Source organism: Haplochromis burtoni, unplaced genomic scaffold (genome assembly GCF_018398535.1).
Source record: "Haplochromis burtoni strain Fernald_Lab_line unplaced genomic scaffold, NCSU_Asbu1 Contig_493, whole genome shotgun sequence".
Lineage (NCBI taxonomy): Eukaryota > Metazoa > Chordata > Actinopteri > Cichliformes > Cichlidae > Haplochromis > Haplochromis burtoni.
The window spans coordinates 112,673-126,858 of NW_024582854.1; the positions used below are offsets into that span (position 1 = coordinate 112,673).

The following is a 14,186-nucleotide window of genomic DNA, read 5'->3' on the forward strand; positions in this document are numbered from 1 at the left end:
TTACTAGTTGCCAATCAAATCCAGGCTACACCATGGACATGTTGGCAGTCAGTCACAGGGCTAACACACAGAGAGGAAACCACACACTCTCATATTCACGCCTTCGGCCAATTTGGAATCACACTTACACCTGACAAGCATGTCGAGTGTGGAAGAGAGAAGGCCAGCCGACCTGAAGGTTCGAGCCCCCTCGCTGTGAGGCAACAGTGCACCGCCTTGTCGTGATCAGCACAAAGAAAATAAGACAGCGCCATGACAGTGTAGGAAAATCCTTTTGCTAATAGAAAACCACAATGTAAATCTGAAAAATGAAGTGTGTGCAGATCACTGTGTTAAAAAAATGTTTCTGATTTCTTACAAGTTAGATTTTCTCAAACAGCCGTATGATTGCTTTTGGATTTGGGTTTAAACTTAAGTGGCTATTTGACAGAAGTAACTTCTTTTAATTTGACACATATAAGAGGCCACATTCCTGATTACTATGCCAAAAAGGTGAGCCAGACACCTTGGATAAATAATTTAGTGACATTAGGGAGGAATAGTTACAGAAAATAAAGTTTAGTTTGCCTCTGGATTAAAAAAAAATGTGTGGGAGACTCTACGAAGGACAAGAGACTCTGGCCCTTTAATTTGGTGTTGCTAGGGAAATGAAGCTGTTTACTCTAGCATCAACCACACAGATGATCTCTGCTTAAACTGTACACATACTACCTCATATGCAGATGACTGCCCCCCCACACACACACACACGTGCACGCGCGCGCACACAGAGCCCCATCTTCATGTATATTTGCTTTGTCTGTTCCACATTACGCCTTCTCTTCACATTTCCCCATCATGCAGCTTGCAAGTTCACATGGAAGCTATCAGTAGAAGGCGTGAGAGAGAAGAGAGTGCATTACATTCATATAAATTACTACAAAGTAGTTAGGGGAAAGTTTGTTGGGCCAATCAGAAGTATTGGACGAAAGGACAGTTGGGTAAAAAAAAAAAGGAAATAGATAATCAACCCTGACACCTAGTGGTCATATATGAAAGTCCTGTACTGCCATGTATGTTTGACACTAAATACGATCTATATGTCTGTTAAAAAAATCTTTATATAACTTGTTGACCTGTCTCTTCCACACAGGCCTACATCAGAATGACTTCTATAAAAATGTGATAAATCTATCTATCTATCTATCTATCTATCTATCTATCTATCTATCTATCTATCTATCTATCTATCTATCTATCTATCTGTCTGTCTGTCTGGTCTGTATATTCATGTTTACTTTCAAATCTCATCTAAATATCTTTTAACAGTAATAAAAAGTATATATATATATATATATATATATATATACAATATAAATAGTATTTGAACAAAATAACTTAATATATATATATTTATCCAAAGACATGCAGCTTGTGGGGATAGGTTAATTGATTAATCTAAATTGTCACTAGGTGAGTGAATGTGAGTGTGAATGGTTGTCTGTCCCTATGTGTTAGCCCTGCGACAGACTGGCGACCTGTCCAGGGTGTACCCCGCCTTTCGCCCTATGACAGCTGGGATAGGCTCCAGCGCCCCCCGCGACCCTGAAAAGGATAAGCGGAAGCGAATGGATGGATGGATGGATGGATGGATATAGTACTTATATAATAATAATTAAATTTAATATATATATAATTATATATATATATATATATATATATATATATATTAATATATATATGTATATATATATATATATATAAATTTTTGTATATATATATATATATATAAATCTAATTAATTATTATTAATTATCTAGATTATATATAGAATATATACTATAAGATATAATATAGATATATATAGATATCGAAAATTTTGTTATTCATTCCATTGCTTGATTAAAAATATGCACGGGTTGATGTCACTGTGAAGGAACAGTACTGCTGGCTGCAACGTCACCCGGTTAAGATATTTGAACCAGCGGGGCCACCGTATTTGTTGTGTTTGTTCGAGTGAAAGCAAAGATGGCGGCGGAACTGGATAGAGTGCGAATCTCAGCTGCGGAACTCCGAGCTGAAGCGTCGAATTCAGTCAGCGTTACTGAGTGTCACAAAGGTGAGAATAAGTTAATCGGATACGCGTAAAGAACAAATTGAGGAAAGAGTCTTGAAATTCAAGCGAAAAAGTATCCCAAGTTATCTGAAAGTGACCGACGGGAGTTACCAAGTTTGTATCTAGCTAATGTTGTTAGCTAGCTAGCCGTGTGCCTGTCCACTCCATAGTCCCGCGCTGCCTGTTTTAAACGCCCTCTCTACAAAACGCTCGTCATAGTCTTGTCACGATTTAGTATTTCTACTTTAAACATTTAATCAGCTCTTTCTTACGCGTAATGTCTGCATTTAAAGTACACTACGCTTTTTTTTAAACGAGAATGCTAGACTCCCCTTGCGGTTAAGTTAAACGATAGTTAATGTTACAGAATTCGCCAACTCTTCCAACCGTAAACTTTAAACTTGCACATTGCAGCTATTAAGAAAGACGTCAAAAGGGTGATGCGGGTTTCTTAGTTTTGTGGGAAGTTTTGTGGATTTATCTGTACCTGGTCATTTCCGCTCATTCCTGCAAGGCGGATTCTGTTTGATAAACGCTATGAGCAGGTGGCTGTGTGTGAAACTTAAATGATCACCATGATATCGGCCGACATCAGCCTGTTAGCAAGAAGACAACATTTACTTTATTTTGTGCCGTTTAAATGTTGTAAATCTAAGCGACGTTTAATTATTTTTGACATAATACAAGTGTAATTATTTCCCGAGGAAAACACAAGTACAGTATGCAGAAAAACAAAATAGCCATCTATCTATTTGTTTTCGCTTATCAAGTTCAGTGTTGCGGTTGGGCTGGAGCCTATCTTGGCTGTCACAGGGCGAGAGACGGGATACACCCAGGTCGCTACTCTATCTATAAATAAACTAACAAAAAAGTGGATAAATTGTTTCTTAAATGTTTTATCTGCGCAGAATTTAACAAGTGGTGCATCACTAAACAAAAAGAAACCTCAAAACTAAACATATCAGTGCTTTACAATATGTTCATAGAAAAAAAAAAACCCTTTAACTGATAATGGTTTCCTGTTATAAGTGAAATATTAACTAGAACAGGCAGGGCTAGAGAGAGTTTGAGGTTAGTCTATGGTTAAAGAGCTAGTGGGAGAAGTTTGCATTAAAGGTTTGTTTCGTTTTCAGTAGATATTTAGTTAGCTTGGGGATAACATATATCCTCTCTGAAACAAGCTGGTCAGCGACCATGTGGCAGTCGCTGTTTGTGAGGGGGTGAAAAAAAAGTGTATTCCCGAGTGGTTGCTGGAAGTGGCTAGAAATTAGTCACGAAAATGTATAAGATGGTTTTCGAAAGAACTCCTGGGGATTGCTTTGTTTGCTTGCAGTTTGCTGCGGTCACCAGTAGTTTGCATTGAAAATGCCAGCTTGTCTGCAAACACAAAGTACTCGCCAAGCAGTAGGGGAAAAAATAAAACTTGTCTTAACTCTGCAACCAGTATTTTTCAAAAGGTGAAAATAAAACTCTGAGACAAGCTATTGGCACGGTGCTAGATACCTGAGCAGTCACAGTGAGGTTTTTGGTCCAGCAACTTCCAGGATCCTGTTTGAAAACCAGTCAGGAAAATACGACTGGAGGTTGCCAGTTGGTCGCTGATCAGTCTTTTGGCCTGGGTGACTGATGCCTCACTCAAATTAGCTGACAAAGGAACTTGTAAAAGTTCATATCTGAGTCGATGTATCTGATAACAAGTAGTACTTTTCATATGGGGCCGACTGGACTAAAAAGCCAGAGAGACCTTCCTCACGTTTATGGTGTACTGACCCATTAGTTTGACATCTTTTATAATGTCACACACTACATTAGCTCTGTGTTCTGTAGAACTTAAATGCTTCTTTGGATTATTACCATTACAGTGGATTACAGTCCATTAAATATAAACATAATTTGTTCTTTCTGCAGATGAACAACAGGAGCATCACACACACAAGCAGCACAGAAGGCGTGAAGGAAAGCGTCCTGATCTGCAACGCTACCAGCCAGTTCCTGGACATGGACGACGTAACCATGACAGTGAGGGAGAAACTGGTCAAAGTGAGCCCCTAGCTGCCGAATCACATGAGCATGATCAGCCATCCCAGAGTGACAAAAAGGCTGTGTCTGGGGAGACACCTTTGGAGAGACAAGGGTGGACAGACAGTGGGACAGGTACCAATAAAAAGGATGAAGACAGGATGAGAGGCGATGGTGGTAACAGTCAGAACTGCAGAAAAGGGAGACATGCGCAGAATAAATCGGATACAAATGATGAAAAATTGTTTGTTGAAAAGGAAAATGAACATCAAGAACCTGTAGGAGCAGCTAAGCCAGCAAAGAAAACCCGAAAACCAGACAGAGAATTTTATCAACCTGGGAGTAGAAGAAACATTCAAGGGAAGGACAGTGGGGCTGGAAGAGAACAGGATAAGCCTCCTAGAAAGCAAGAGCAAAAAACCGAGCCAGAATCTCAGCAAAGTACGAGGGAAAGTGGAGTGGACATAAAAACCTCTATACAGAAGCAGAGTGGAAAAGATAAAAGAGTAAAAGGCACACAAGAGAGTGCAAAGGTGTTTACTTCTAGTGAGGCAAGTAGAAAGCAAGGAAGCCAAGATGTGGAAACACCTGAAATACCCGTTGATGCTTCAGTGGAGAAAATTACTAGCAAAGTTGAAAATCTCAACATACAAGAAAAGGATAAAGTTGAATATAAAAGTCAAGATGCTGGAGAACTAAGTTGCAAGAAAAGGCGAGGTCAAGGGTCAGGAACCAAAGATGAGGAAGAAAAGTCAGAGAAAAAGAGAGAAAGGGGAAACCGAAGGAGGAGAGGCGTGGAAAAGACTCAGGACTCCAGAAAAGAAGATGAGGCAGGTGATCAGGGTAAGAATAATCAAAGGAATACTGAGAGGGAAAAAGACAAGAGAGCTGTAGAAGCAGACGTTGAGAAAATGGATGAAGCAAAGCAAACACACCAAAATAAAGGAATAGAGAACCGCAGAGAAAACCGAAGTGGCGAAACCAACAACAGCAGATCCAGAGATGCCGAGAGAGATGCCAAGACAGAAAAAAACGTAAACAGAAATCGATCCAATGCAAATGTCACAACACCAACCTCGAAACGCTATTCCAAATCAGATATTCGGCGCTCACGTAATCGAACTTACAGCAGTAGCTCAGCGAGCAGTGTGACCAGCCTGGATTATCCTGGACTAGGAAAGGATGTGGAGAGTACAAATTGGTCACATTCTAGAGACAACAATAAAAAGGGGGCTATTGTTGGTGGAGAAGGACAAAGGCATCATTTAAAAAGTTGGACAACAAATGAGGAATCCTCTACAGAATCACTGGAAGGAAGTGAGATGAGTGACAGAGCAGACGATAGGAGGAGGAAGAGAAGAGGTGGTGAGGGCCAGTTAAGTAGAGAGAGACAGAGAGGCGAACGAAACAGACAAAAGGGAAACAAAGGTGGGGGTCGGGGAATCCTCAGGGTCTCTTTGGAAAAACAGTTGGACACCTCGTCACATAGTGGGGATGCACAACATCGCAAGGAGGGCCCCGTTCCTCGTGGCCGAGGTGGGGGCATCCTGGTACTTCCAGCCCGGACAGATATCTCTAATTCACCTGAAGTGGGGCAAAGGCTTCTTTTTGGTGGAATTAGAGGTGGTGCAGCTGGCAGGAGTAGAGGAGGTCGAGGAGGAGGAGCAAGGCGACTCTGGGATCCAAATAACCCAGACCAAAAACCTGCTCTTACCAGCAATCAGTCCTCACAGCATTCATCTCTTCAGCAGTCTGTATATCTTCAGACAGGTACAGGATATGGACAGCTTCATTTTCTGGACACAGATGATGAGGTAGCAGGCAGCCCTCCAGTCACGCAGGGTGAGCGCTTTCGATCCCAGCAGGCTTCTGCCATGGCCTACTACAAATTCCAAAACTCGGACAACCCGTATTGCTACCCTGGGCCCTCCAGCGGCCCACATAATCCTAACACCAACCAGCGCTATCCATTTCCTTATCATATGGGACCCTACCAAATGGCTTACACTAATAGCATGTATCCAAGCCCTGGTGTGGGTCAGTTCTGCAGTAATTACAGGGGATCAGGTTATTCCCTCCCGGGTGCAGGAGGCAGTGTAACATTTGAAGAGGCAGAGCAACACACCAGAGGGGAGCTGGGAAGACTGCTGAGGGCTGCAGATGCACAGGAGCTTCAGCTCAGTAATCTGCTCTCCCGGGATAGAGTGAGTGCTGATGGACTGGATCGCATGGCCCAGCTCAGGTGAGCATTCAGGGACAAAGCTAGACATTTTTCTGTGTTTGTGTTTTTGTGGTTTGTTGTCCTAATGCCAGTTATTTGTCTCGGTGGCAAGTGAGCCAATAATCTAGTTGAAAAAAGCACTATCATGTTGTTTCCTTCCATTTTAAAGAGCGGACCTTCTGGGGATATATGAGCAGGTCATCCTGACAGACATAGAGTTCTCAGACTCTCAGAACGTGGATCAGGCTTTGTGGAAGAATGTGTTTTACCAGGTCATAGAGCGCTTCCGGCAGCTACTCAAAGAACCCACCTATGACAATGCCCCTCATATCAGAAACAAGCTCCTTACACTGCTTGATGAGGTAAGGAGCGTGTTGGAAATTTACATAGGAAAAGGTTTCCCAAGAAACGTATCTAACAATCACTTGGGCACTTTTCTGCCTGTATGGTTTCGATTATGGGTTCATTCATAACCCAAAATTAGTCTGTGTCTCACTAGATGATGCAAATTGTATTTGTTGCCTAAATCAGGGACAAATTTGTTTCCAAATCCATTTTAGAGAAGTAATTCATGTACTTTTAACAGAGAAGAATAAATTAATAATAAATATAAAGTCTTGTTAAACTTTTACTTCCTTTGCAGGACTTTAAGACTTTTGGGTAGGGAGTTGAGTTTGATTTAATAATTAAGGGGGAAAGTCCTTCTAATTTTAATAATATTTTTCTATTCTTTTGTGTTTTACAGGGCGAATTATTCTTTGACGCACTACTTCAGAAGCTTCAGACAGTATACCAATTTAAATTAGAGGATTATATGGATGGCATGGCTATCAGGGCTCGTCCATTACGCAAAACGGTGGGGAACCATTCCTTTTAGCTTTTTTGCTTCTGTAACATGTTCAATATTGTACTGAATACTAAATGTTCAAAATGTAGTGAATGAGTTTCCATTGTACATGAAAACATCCAGTAAGCGGCTTTGAAAAGTCACCCGATTTCCATGTTACAACAAATGTTGCGACAATTTCTTAATTTTTTTTTTATGTAGCGAATACATTTTTTTCAGGTGAAGTATGCACTCATTAGTGCTCAGCGCTGTATGATTTGTCAGGGTGACATAGCACGTTATCGGGAGCAAGCCAGTGACTCTGCCAACTATGGCAAGGCTCGCAGGTAGGCTTGAATTTGAGATTTCTCTTGGCATTGTAAAATTTCTGACAAACATTCAAGAGTGTGGGATGTGTCTTGATATTCAAATTTGAGTTTGAACAAGTGAGTAGACTGATATTTTAAAAATCTGACAACTCCTGAATTAACGAATGAGGAGTCACAACTACCATTTCTATTTCTTTTTTTTAAGCAGTACAGATGTTTTATACCCGTTTTCATGCAGTGCAACTGGCTGATCATTTCCATTGTTTCTCCCAGATATGCACACCTACATTTCTGGACTGGTCACTATACTTTGAAACTTTGACTTCTTTAGATGTTTCAGTTATTATATGCTAAAGACACGATAACTTTTTACCTGTATGTGACAGATTACTTAAACTTTTAAGGTAGAAACTGAAAACGTTTGTCTCTTTATTGATGTGTCATGACTGCTTGTTTACTTTTCCACAGCTGGTATCTGAAGGCCCAGCAGATTGCCCCAAAAAATGGACGCCCGTACAACCAGCTGGCTCTGCTGGCTGTTTATACAGTAAGTGATATAGATCAGACTCTTAAGTATTGAGAAACTTCACTTTTTTATTCTCATAGCTCCGTGCTTTGAAACATTCATTTTGAAGTGGTCCTAATCCTAACTAATTTATCCTACAGGAAAGTTTTAAGTTCAGATGCAACTCTTGTAGGTTGATGCAATATTGAATGAATGGTGTTTGAGAGTTATTCCTTTTAATACAATGTCCAAATTGTAATGGTTCAAAAGAATTAATGAAAGAAACCCCCATTTATAACTGCATAGCAAGTCAAAAATGTTCTCTATGATGTAGGCCTTGATCTTTACTTGTCAAGGATCAAAGGAAAAAATTAATGACTAAATGCTTAGAGCAGGAGTGTCCAAACTTTTTTCACTGAGGGCACATACATAAAAATATAGGAGGGGCTAGGTCACTTACTAGAAATTAGGTATATAGCCTTAACTTTAGTGTATTAAAGTTAGAAAAATCAATTAAAAGTGGTCAAATGTGTTATATTGTTGAATATAATTAAAGACAAAACTGCCTTCATCACAGCTTTCCATAAATGGATCTTTACTGATTTATTCAGAAAAAGCTTTGGTAGCTCATTCTCAGAACAGCAGCCTCAGATTTCTTCTTAGACAGAAGATTTACATTACAGAGAAAAAACAATAAAGGGGAAAATGGGACGGGTACATTTCGAGTTTGTTATTAAAGTTATTAGGCTTAGCAACACACCTATTAACGTTCGTTTGAAACGGTTATCGACATTAACAGATTGAACTGGACTTAATTACAGGAGTTCATATAATTTTAGTAAATTATTCTGGTGAGTATCAGCTGCGCTGGGTATGTAAATCCGGCCATCCAGCTGCGGTGCTCCTCCGACGCCCCTTGTGCCAAAAATCCAGACAAATGTCACTTGATCAAGGAGCAAATCTGCATCAGATGAGATCAGCTGACTTTGCGTGTGCAGTGTGTGCGCTGTGCACAGCGGTGTGTACTCTGTGTTAACAAGAAAAATGCATATAAGAAAGTGGTGCGCCAAAGCAGGGTAGTGACAGAATTGATGCACATTATTGATATTTGAAGCATGTGTACTTGTACATGCATGCTTATTAACACACGGGTACTGTGGAATATATTTTTTACTCACCTTAAGTGGGAACGCCATTGCACTCAGTCGGAGCAGTGATGCTGCACTTTGGACCGAAGGATGGCTGGCAGCCAGGTCTGGATCATCATAGACGCCATTCCTTTGTGTGCACCTGCCATAGCTGGAGCCCCGTCTGTTATGACTCCCATTGTCCCATTTAAGTCTCATTTTGTCAATTCAGTCTGACACAGCTTCAAAAATATCCATACCCGTTGTTGTGCCTTTTAGACTCTTAAGATCTAAATCTAAACTCATTGGAAGGCAGGCCTCTGTATTTGATCATTTCTGAAACCCTAAACCTTTGGCTACTTCTGTATCTCCCACAGAGTTCTCTGTCTTGATGCCCTTGGGTTAAAAGCACAGTACCCTAATAATGGAAAATGCATTGCTGTACTTAGGTTCAGGACTCCTAAGGGTAGAAATGTTACAGTTTGAATTAAGTAACTGGATTTGGCTTTTAGTGACTGTACGTCTGTTTGCATGTCCCTGAAAATGGGGAAAATATAACTTTTGTGTGTGTGTGACCTCCCTCTTCTTATTTATGTCTTCTCCATTTCTAACCTACAGAAGCGGAAGTTAGATGCTGTGTGTTATTATATGCGTAGCTTGGCAGCTTCCAATCCCATTCTGACTGCAAAGGAGAGCCTCATGAGTCTTTTTGAGGAAGCCAAGCGTAAGGTCAGATACACATTTCATGGACATTAACTTTTGTCAGATTTCTACAACAGAAAACACTTGAGATCACATCAAGTAAGATCTCAAGAACATAATTTGAGAAGAACTATCTAGCCAGTAGGGATTCATGCATAATTATAATGCCAGTGCTTGCCACAGGGTGTTTTCTCACCCGCCTAATAGACCCAACAATAAATTTGCTTAATAAATTGCTTCATGAGAAAAATTAGGACTTAAGGCACGGCAAGTGTTTCTTGTTGACAGACTGTTTTTATCTTTTTTGTAGGCAGAGCAGCTTGAGCGAAGGAGGAGGCAGGAGCATGAAGGAGGCTCCAGGGGTCCAGCAGTGAGAGGAAGAGGAAGAAGGGAGGAAGGCGCACGTGTGGAGATCTGGATTCGCCCCAGTGGACAGGCAGCAGCACCTTCCTCTCAGAGAGGAGGTAGTGAGTCCAGCAGAGATTCTGAACAAGATGGAGAGCTGGGCAGTCTCAGCGTTGCTGACGTAAGTCTCTGTGTCTATTCCTTAATACATATCAGCACAAAGTCCTCTGTTTTTCCTCTGCATACTTTTTTTATTTTTTTTTATTTTAATTTGCACAGCAGCCAGACTTTGGGTTCCTTGAAAAAATAACACCGTGTCTGCAGACATCTCCAATAAGGTTTTATTTGTAATCCGATGTAGTTTTTCCTCTAATTTATTTCCTCTCATAGAGTCTATATGAATTTGTTTTGGTGCTCATTTATTCCCTCTGTCATCATTTTTTCGTTTTCCCCCTAGGCTGTCATTTGGTCGACTCATATTTTCATTTCATTTTCATTTCCCTGCCTGAATTGAGTAATGTCTTTAAACCTCTTTACTGTTTTTATTTTTATTTACATTTTTTGCTCGCAGTGAAGCACCATTATTTATTAATTGAAACTGGTATAGACAGAGTATTGCTATTTCATCATTTATCACAGTGCTAGCTGAGAGAGTACGGTAGATTAAACCGGGTCTATGAAAGCATATTATGAGCAGCTCATAAGAAGAGCAGCAGCGGCTCCAGTACTGTCTTTGGCTGCAGGAACAGTATTGAGTAGCTGGACTCCAAGCACTTTTTTCCCAAATTAATAAATAATTGGGTTCAGATCACGTATATTAGGGTTGGGCGATTGGACAAATATATCGACTATCATTTTTACAAGGGCGATTTATTAATTTATTTCCCCATCAGTAAGTTTGCTAATAATGATGGAGCTAATAGAAGCAGTCAACAGGTAAAAAATAATAATAGTGCTGTTTTAACAGCACCCTCTTTCATTTGCAAGTAAATGCACCCTCAGAGTGCACCCAAATGCAGCGATTCATTTACTCAAATTCATAACAGAAAGAAAGAAAAGCAGTAGCCCATGTTCAGAAAAAAACATTCAGATGGTGGACACGTACATGCTCATGCAAGTTAGTCGTGTTTGAGTCTTTTGCTCGCACTATACGTCTGCACAAGCGTCACACCGCTTTGGTTATATCCTTAGGTTTACCTCTGTCATCTGGTTTAAAGCCAAAGAAATCCCAAATTAGCGACTTTATATTTTTTTGGGCATATAGTCCATGTTTAGACTTCTTCTGTGTTGTAAACTCGCAAATCAGTCCATGCATGATTACATTGCTCCGCCCATCAAAAAGTCTGCACATGCGCAAATATATCGCCCATCATCGATTATTGGACTTACGATTGTCGGGTGTAAAACTTTTATATATCACCCAACCCTTATGTGTATGGTAAATGGTAAATGGCCTGCATTTGTGTAGCACTTTTCTAGTCCTTAAGGACCCCAAAGCGCTTCACACTACATTCAGTCATTCACCCATTCACACACACATTCACACACTGGTGATGGCAAGCTACATTGTAGCCACAGCTGCCCTGGGGCGCACTGACAGAGGCGAGGCTGCCGGACACTGACCACCACCAGTAGGCAACATGGGGTTAGTATCTTGCCCAAGGATATTTGGCAGCCATGAGGCAGCCTGGGATCGAACCACCGACCTTCTGTTTAGTGGCTGACCTGCTCTGCCACCTGAGCTACAGCCACCCCATATGCAGTGGCACACAGAAAAGATAAAGACACTATCTGCTTTTTCTACATTATTTACAGTGTAAAACCTGGGCTATTATGCTGACGCTGCCTAGTCAGCTGATGTAGGTACTGACAAACTCCCTGTAACTGCAAGGATGATGAAGCTCTGATTTCATTTACAATTTCATATTACACAGCAAAAAATATGCTGTTATAATTTATTGCACACCTACATTCCAGTATTATTTATATTATGATATATTGGCTGTAGTGTCAGAAGAAGCAGGGGCAGCCTTTTTCTGTTCCCATTTTATTTTTTGGCCTCCTCCACATAATCTGTCTATTATTTGTCAGTGGACACTGTTGAGAGGCATATGTATCCTCTTTGCTGTCTCTTAGTCCCATTTCTTCCTAACCCTATTGTTCAAAATACCAAGCGCACTTAAATGTTGACGTCATTTCAAAATGTGCGTCGTCTCTGGATGAAAACATGTTTTCTTGCAATGTGTTGCACTTGTGGATTAGTAACTAAATAAAACTGTTGCACAAACATTAGTTTTCTTTTCCCCCTTTCTGATTTGGCATTGTCTTTTTTTTTTTCCTCTACAGCTCAATAAGAGATTCATTCTGAGTTTCCTGCATGCTCATGGGAAGCTCTTCACTAAAGTGGGGTGAGTCTTTCAGCTCTTAAGTTCATAGACTGACTGTGTTTAAAAGAATGATGATGATGAAAAATAGCACTGAGGCTAGCCCAAGAAAATGTGCTTGACTAAAATGTTGCCTAGGCTTTAACCAGAAGATCAATCTGCGTGTTTTGTAGGTTAACTAAATTAATCAACAATATACTAGATTAACTAAATTGACTGCAGTGCACTAAGTGCACTCTACCTGCTGCCTCATTAACATTAATTAGTTCTTAATAAACAAAAAGGTAGTGTTTGTAGCAAATTAAATGATTTAACATTATTTCATAATAATATGAAAACTGCATATTTAGATGATTTCTGAAAATAGAACTATATCAGCGGGTGAGCACTATTATGGAATAATGCAATAATGCTAATGGCGCTCTTGATCTGAGCAATAAATTGGATAATTCCCATTATGTTATAATGGTTTCTGTTTTGAGAACCAGGATGTAGCTGCTGCCTTTGGCAGCGGCTGAAGCAGTCAGAGCTGTGTGTGCCATTATAAAACAATTATTACTGAAATACATCAGTTCACATGTTTTCACACTCAAAGCCTCAGGTGTCTGCATAAAATAAAATTCTTTATTTAGACCTGATATTGAGAAATTCCTCTGTTATAGTAGCCAGAATGTCAAATACATAATATAAATAGAATATAGTAAAGTGTCTACTAAATGAAATGCCTCAAATACAAGAAATCCAACACAAACAGAGTGCAGGCAAGCAGTGCAGATGTCAGATGACATTAAAGTGAGTCAGTATAAAAGTGGAAAGAGTGGTCAATATAATAATGTGACTTGGTGTGTGGAGAATGTTGGGTGTTGTGACAGCACAGCGTTAAAATAGAGATCGACAGAGCACGTGACTTTTGCGCATTACATTGTGGGTAAGAGTGGCACCAAAATCAAAACACTGCATCAAGCGCTAGCATTTCCTGCACCGGTAATCATTCATTCTGCGGTTTTAATCCCTACTTGCATTTTATTTGCCCCAAAAACAGTTATGTACAGAACGACGGAGCTGCCCAGCTTTCATCACGCACATATTTATTATTATATGGTCCTAAGTGCGAGTGCATACACTCACAAAATGTTTAGTAACTTCAGATCCCTGCAACAAGCCCAGGTCCAGTTTACTTTGGTGATTTGGATTTCCATTTCACAGCTGTTGTTAAATTTTTTTCTTTATCTCCTGTACAGGCCAACGCAATCTATTTATCGTTTCAGGTTGTAGTATTACACAACATTTTCAGATCTAATAGAAATAAAATGAGTGTTTTGTAATTCATTCAATGTATTGTCTTTATTTATAACTGGCATTATTGTTTCATTCTATTATAGAATCTTACAAGAAAGAGGCAAAATTATATTCCATTGTGCTTTATTAGCTGCTTTGGTAAAAAAAAAACAAATCAACAATACAAAAACAAAACAAACATTGCAAAACAACATACTGGAAAACAGTTATTTATCACTTGATTGCTTCAATACAACACTTGGGCACATATATGCCTGACTTTTTGTGGCTGTTTTGATATCGCTCTCTCTCTTAACCAAATCTCGCTGTGGTAGCAGCTTTAAACTCGGTATGA

The 14,186-nt window shown here is 39.9% G+C and overlaps 1 protein-coding gene across 2 annotated transcripts in view; it reads left to right on the forward strand.

The window, feature by feature from the left end:
- The first annotated feature begins 1,973 nt into the window (after window positions 1–1,973).
- The window catches only part of smg6 (SMG6 nonsense mediated mRNA decay factor), a 19,905-nt gene continuing 7,692 nt past the window's right edge, over window positions 1,974–14,186 (forward strand). Inside the window, exons 1-9 of one of the 2 annotated variants that reach the window (XM_014329062.2) lie at window positions 1,974–2,098; window positions 4,004–6,356; window positions 6,505–6,697; window positions 7,081–7,191; window positions 7,384–7,508; window positions 7,959–8,037; window positions 9,741–9,851; window positions 10,135–10,350; window positions 12,516–12,577. In XM_014329062.2, the coding sequence (XP_014184548.1) occupies window positions 2,008–2,098; window positions 4,004–6,356; window positions 6,505–6,697; window positions 7,081–7,191; window positions 7,384–7,508; window positions 7,959–8,037; window positions 9,741–9,851; window positions 10,135–10,350; window positions 12,516–12,577 (3,341 nt within the window). In that variant the 5' untranslated portion in view covers window positions 1,974–2,007. The remainder of the gene's footprint in view (window positions 2,099–4,003; window positions 6,357–6,504; window positions 6,698–7,080; window positions 7,192–7,383; window positions 7,509–7,958; window positions 8,038–9,740; window positions 9,852–10,134; window positions 10,351–12,515; window positions 12,578–14,186) is intronic. The other variant, XM_005946800.2, reaches the window with a different exon arrangement.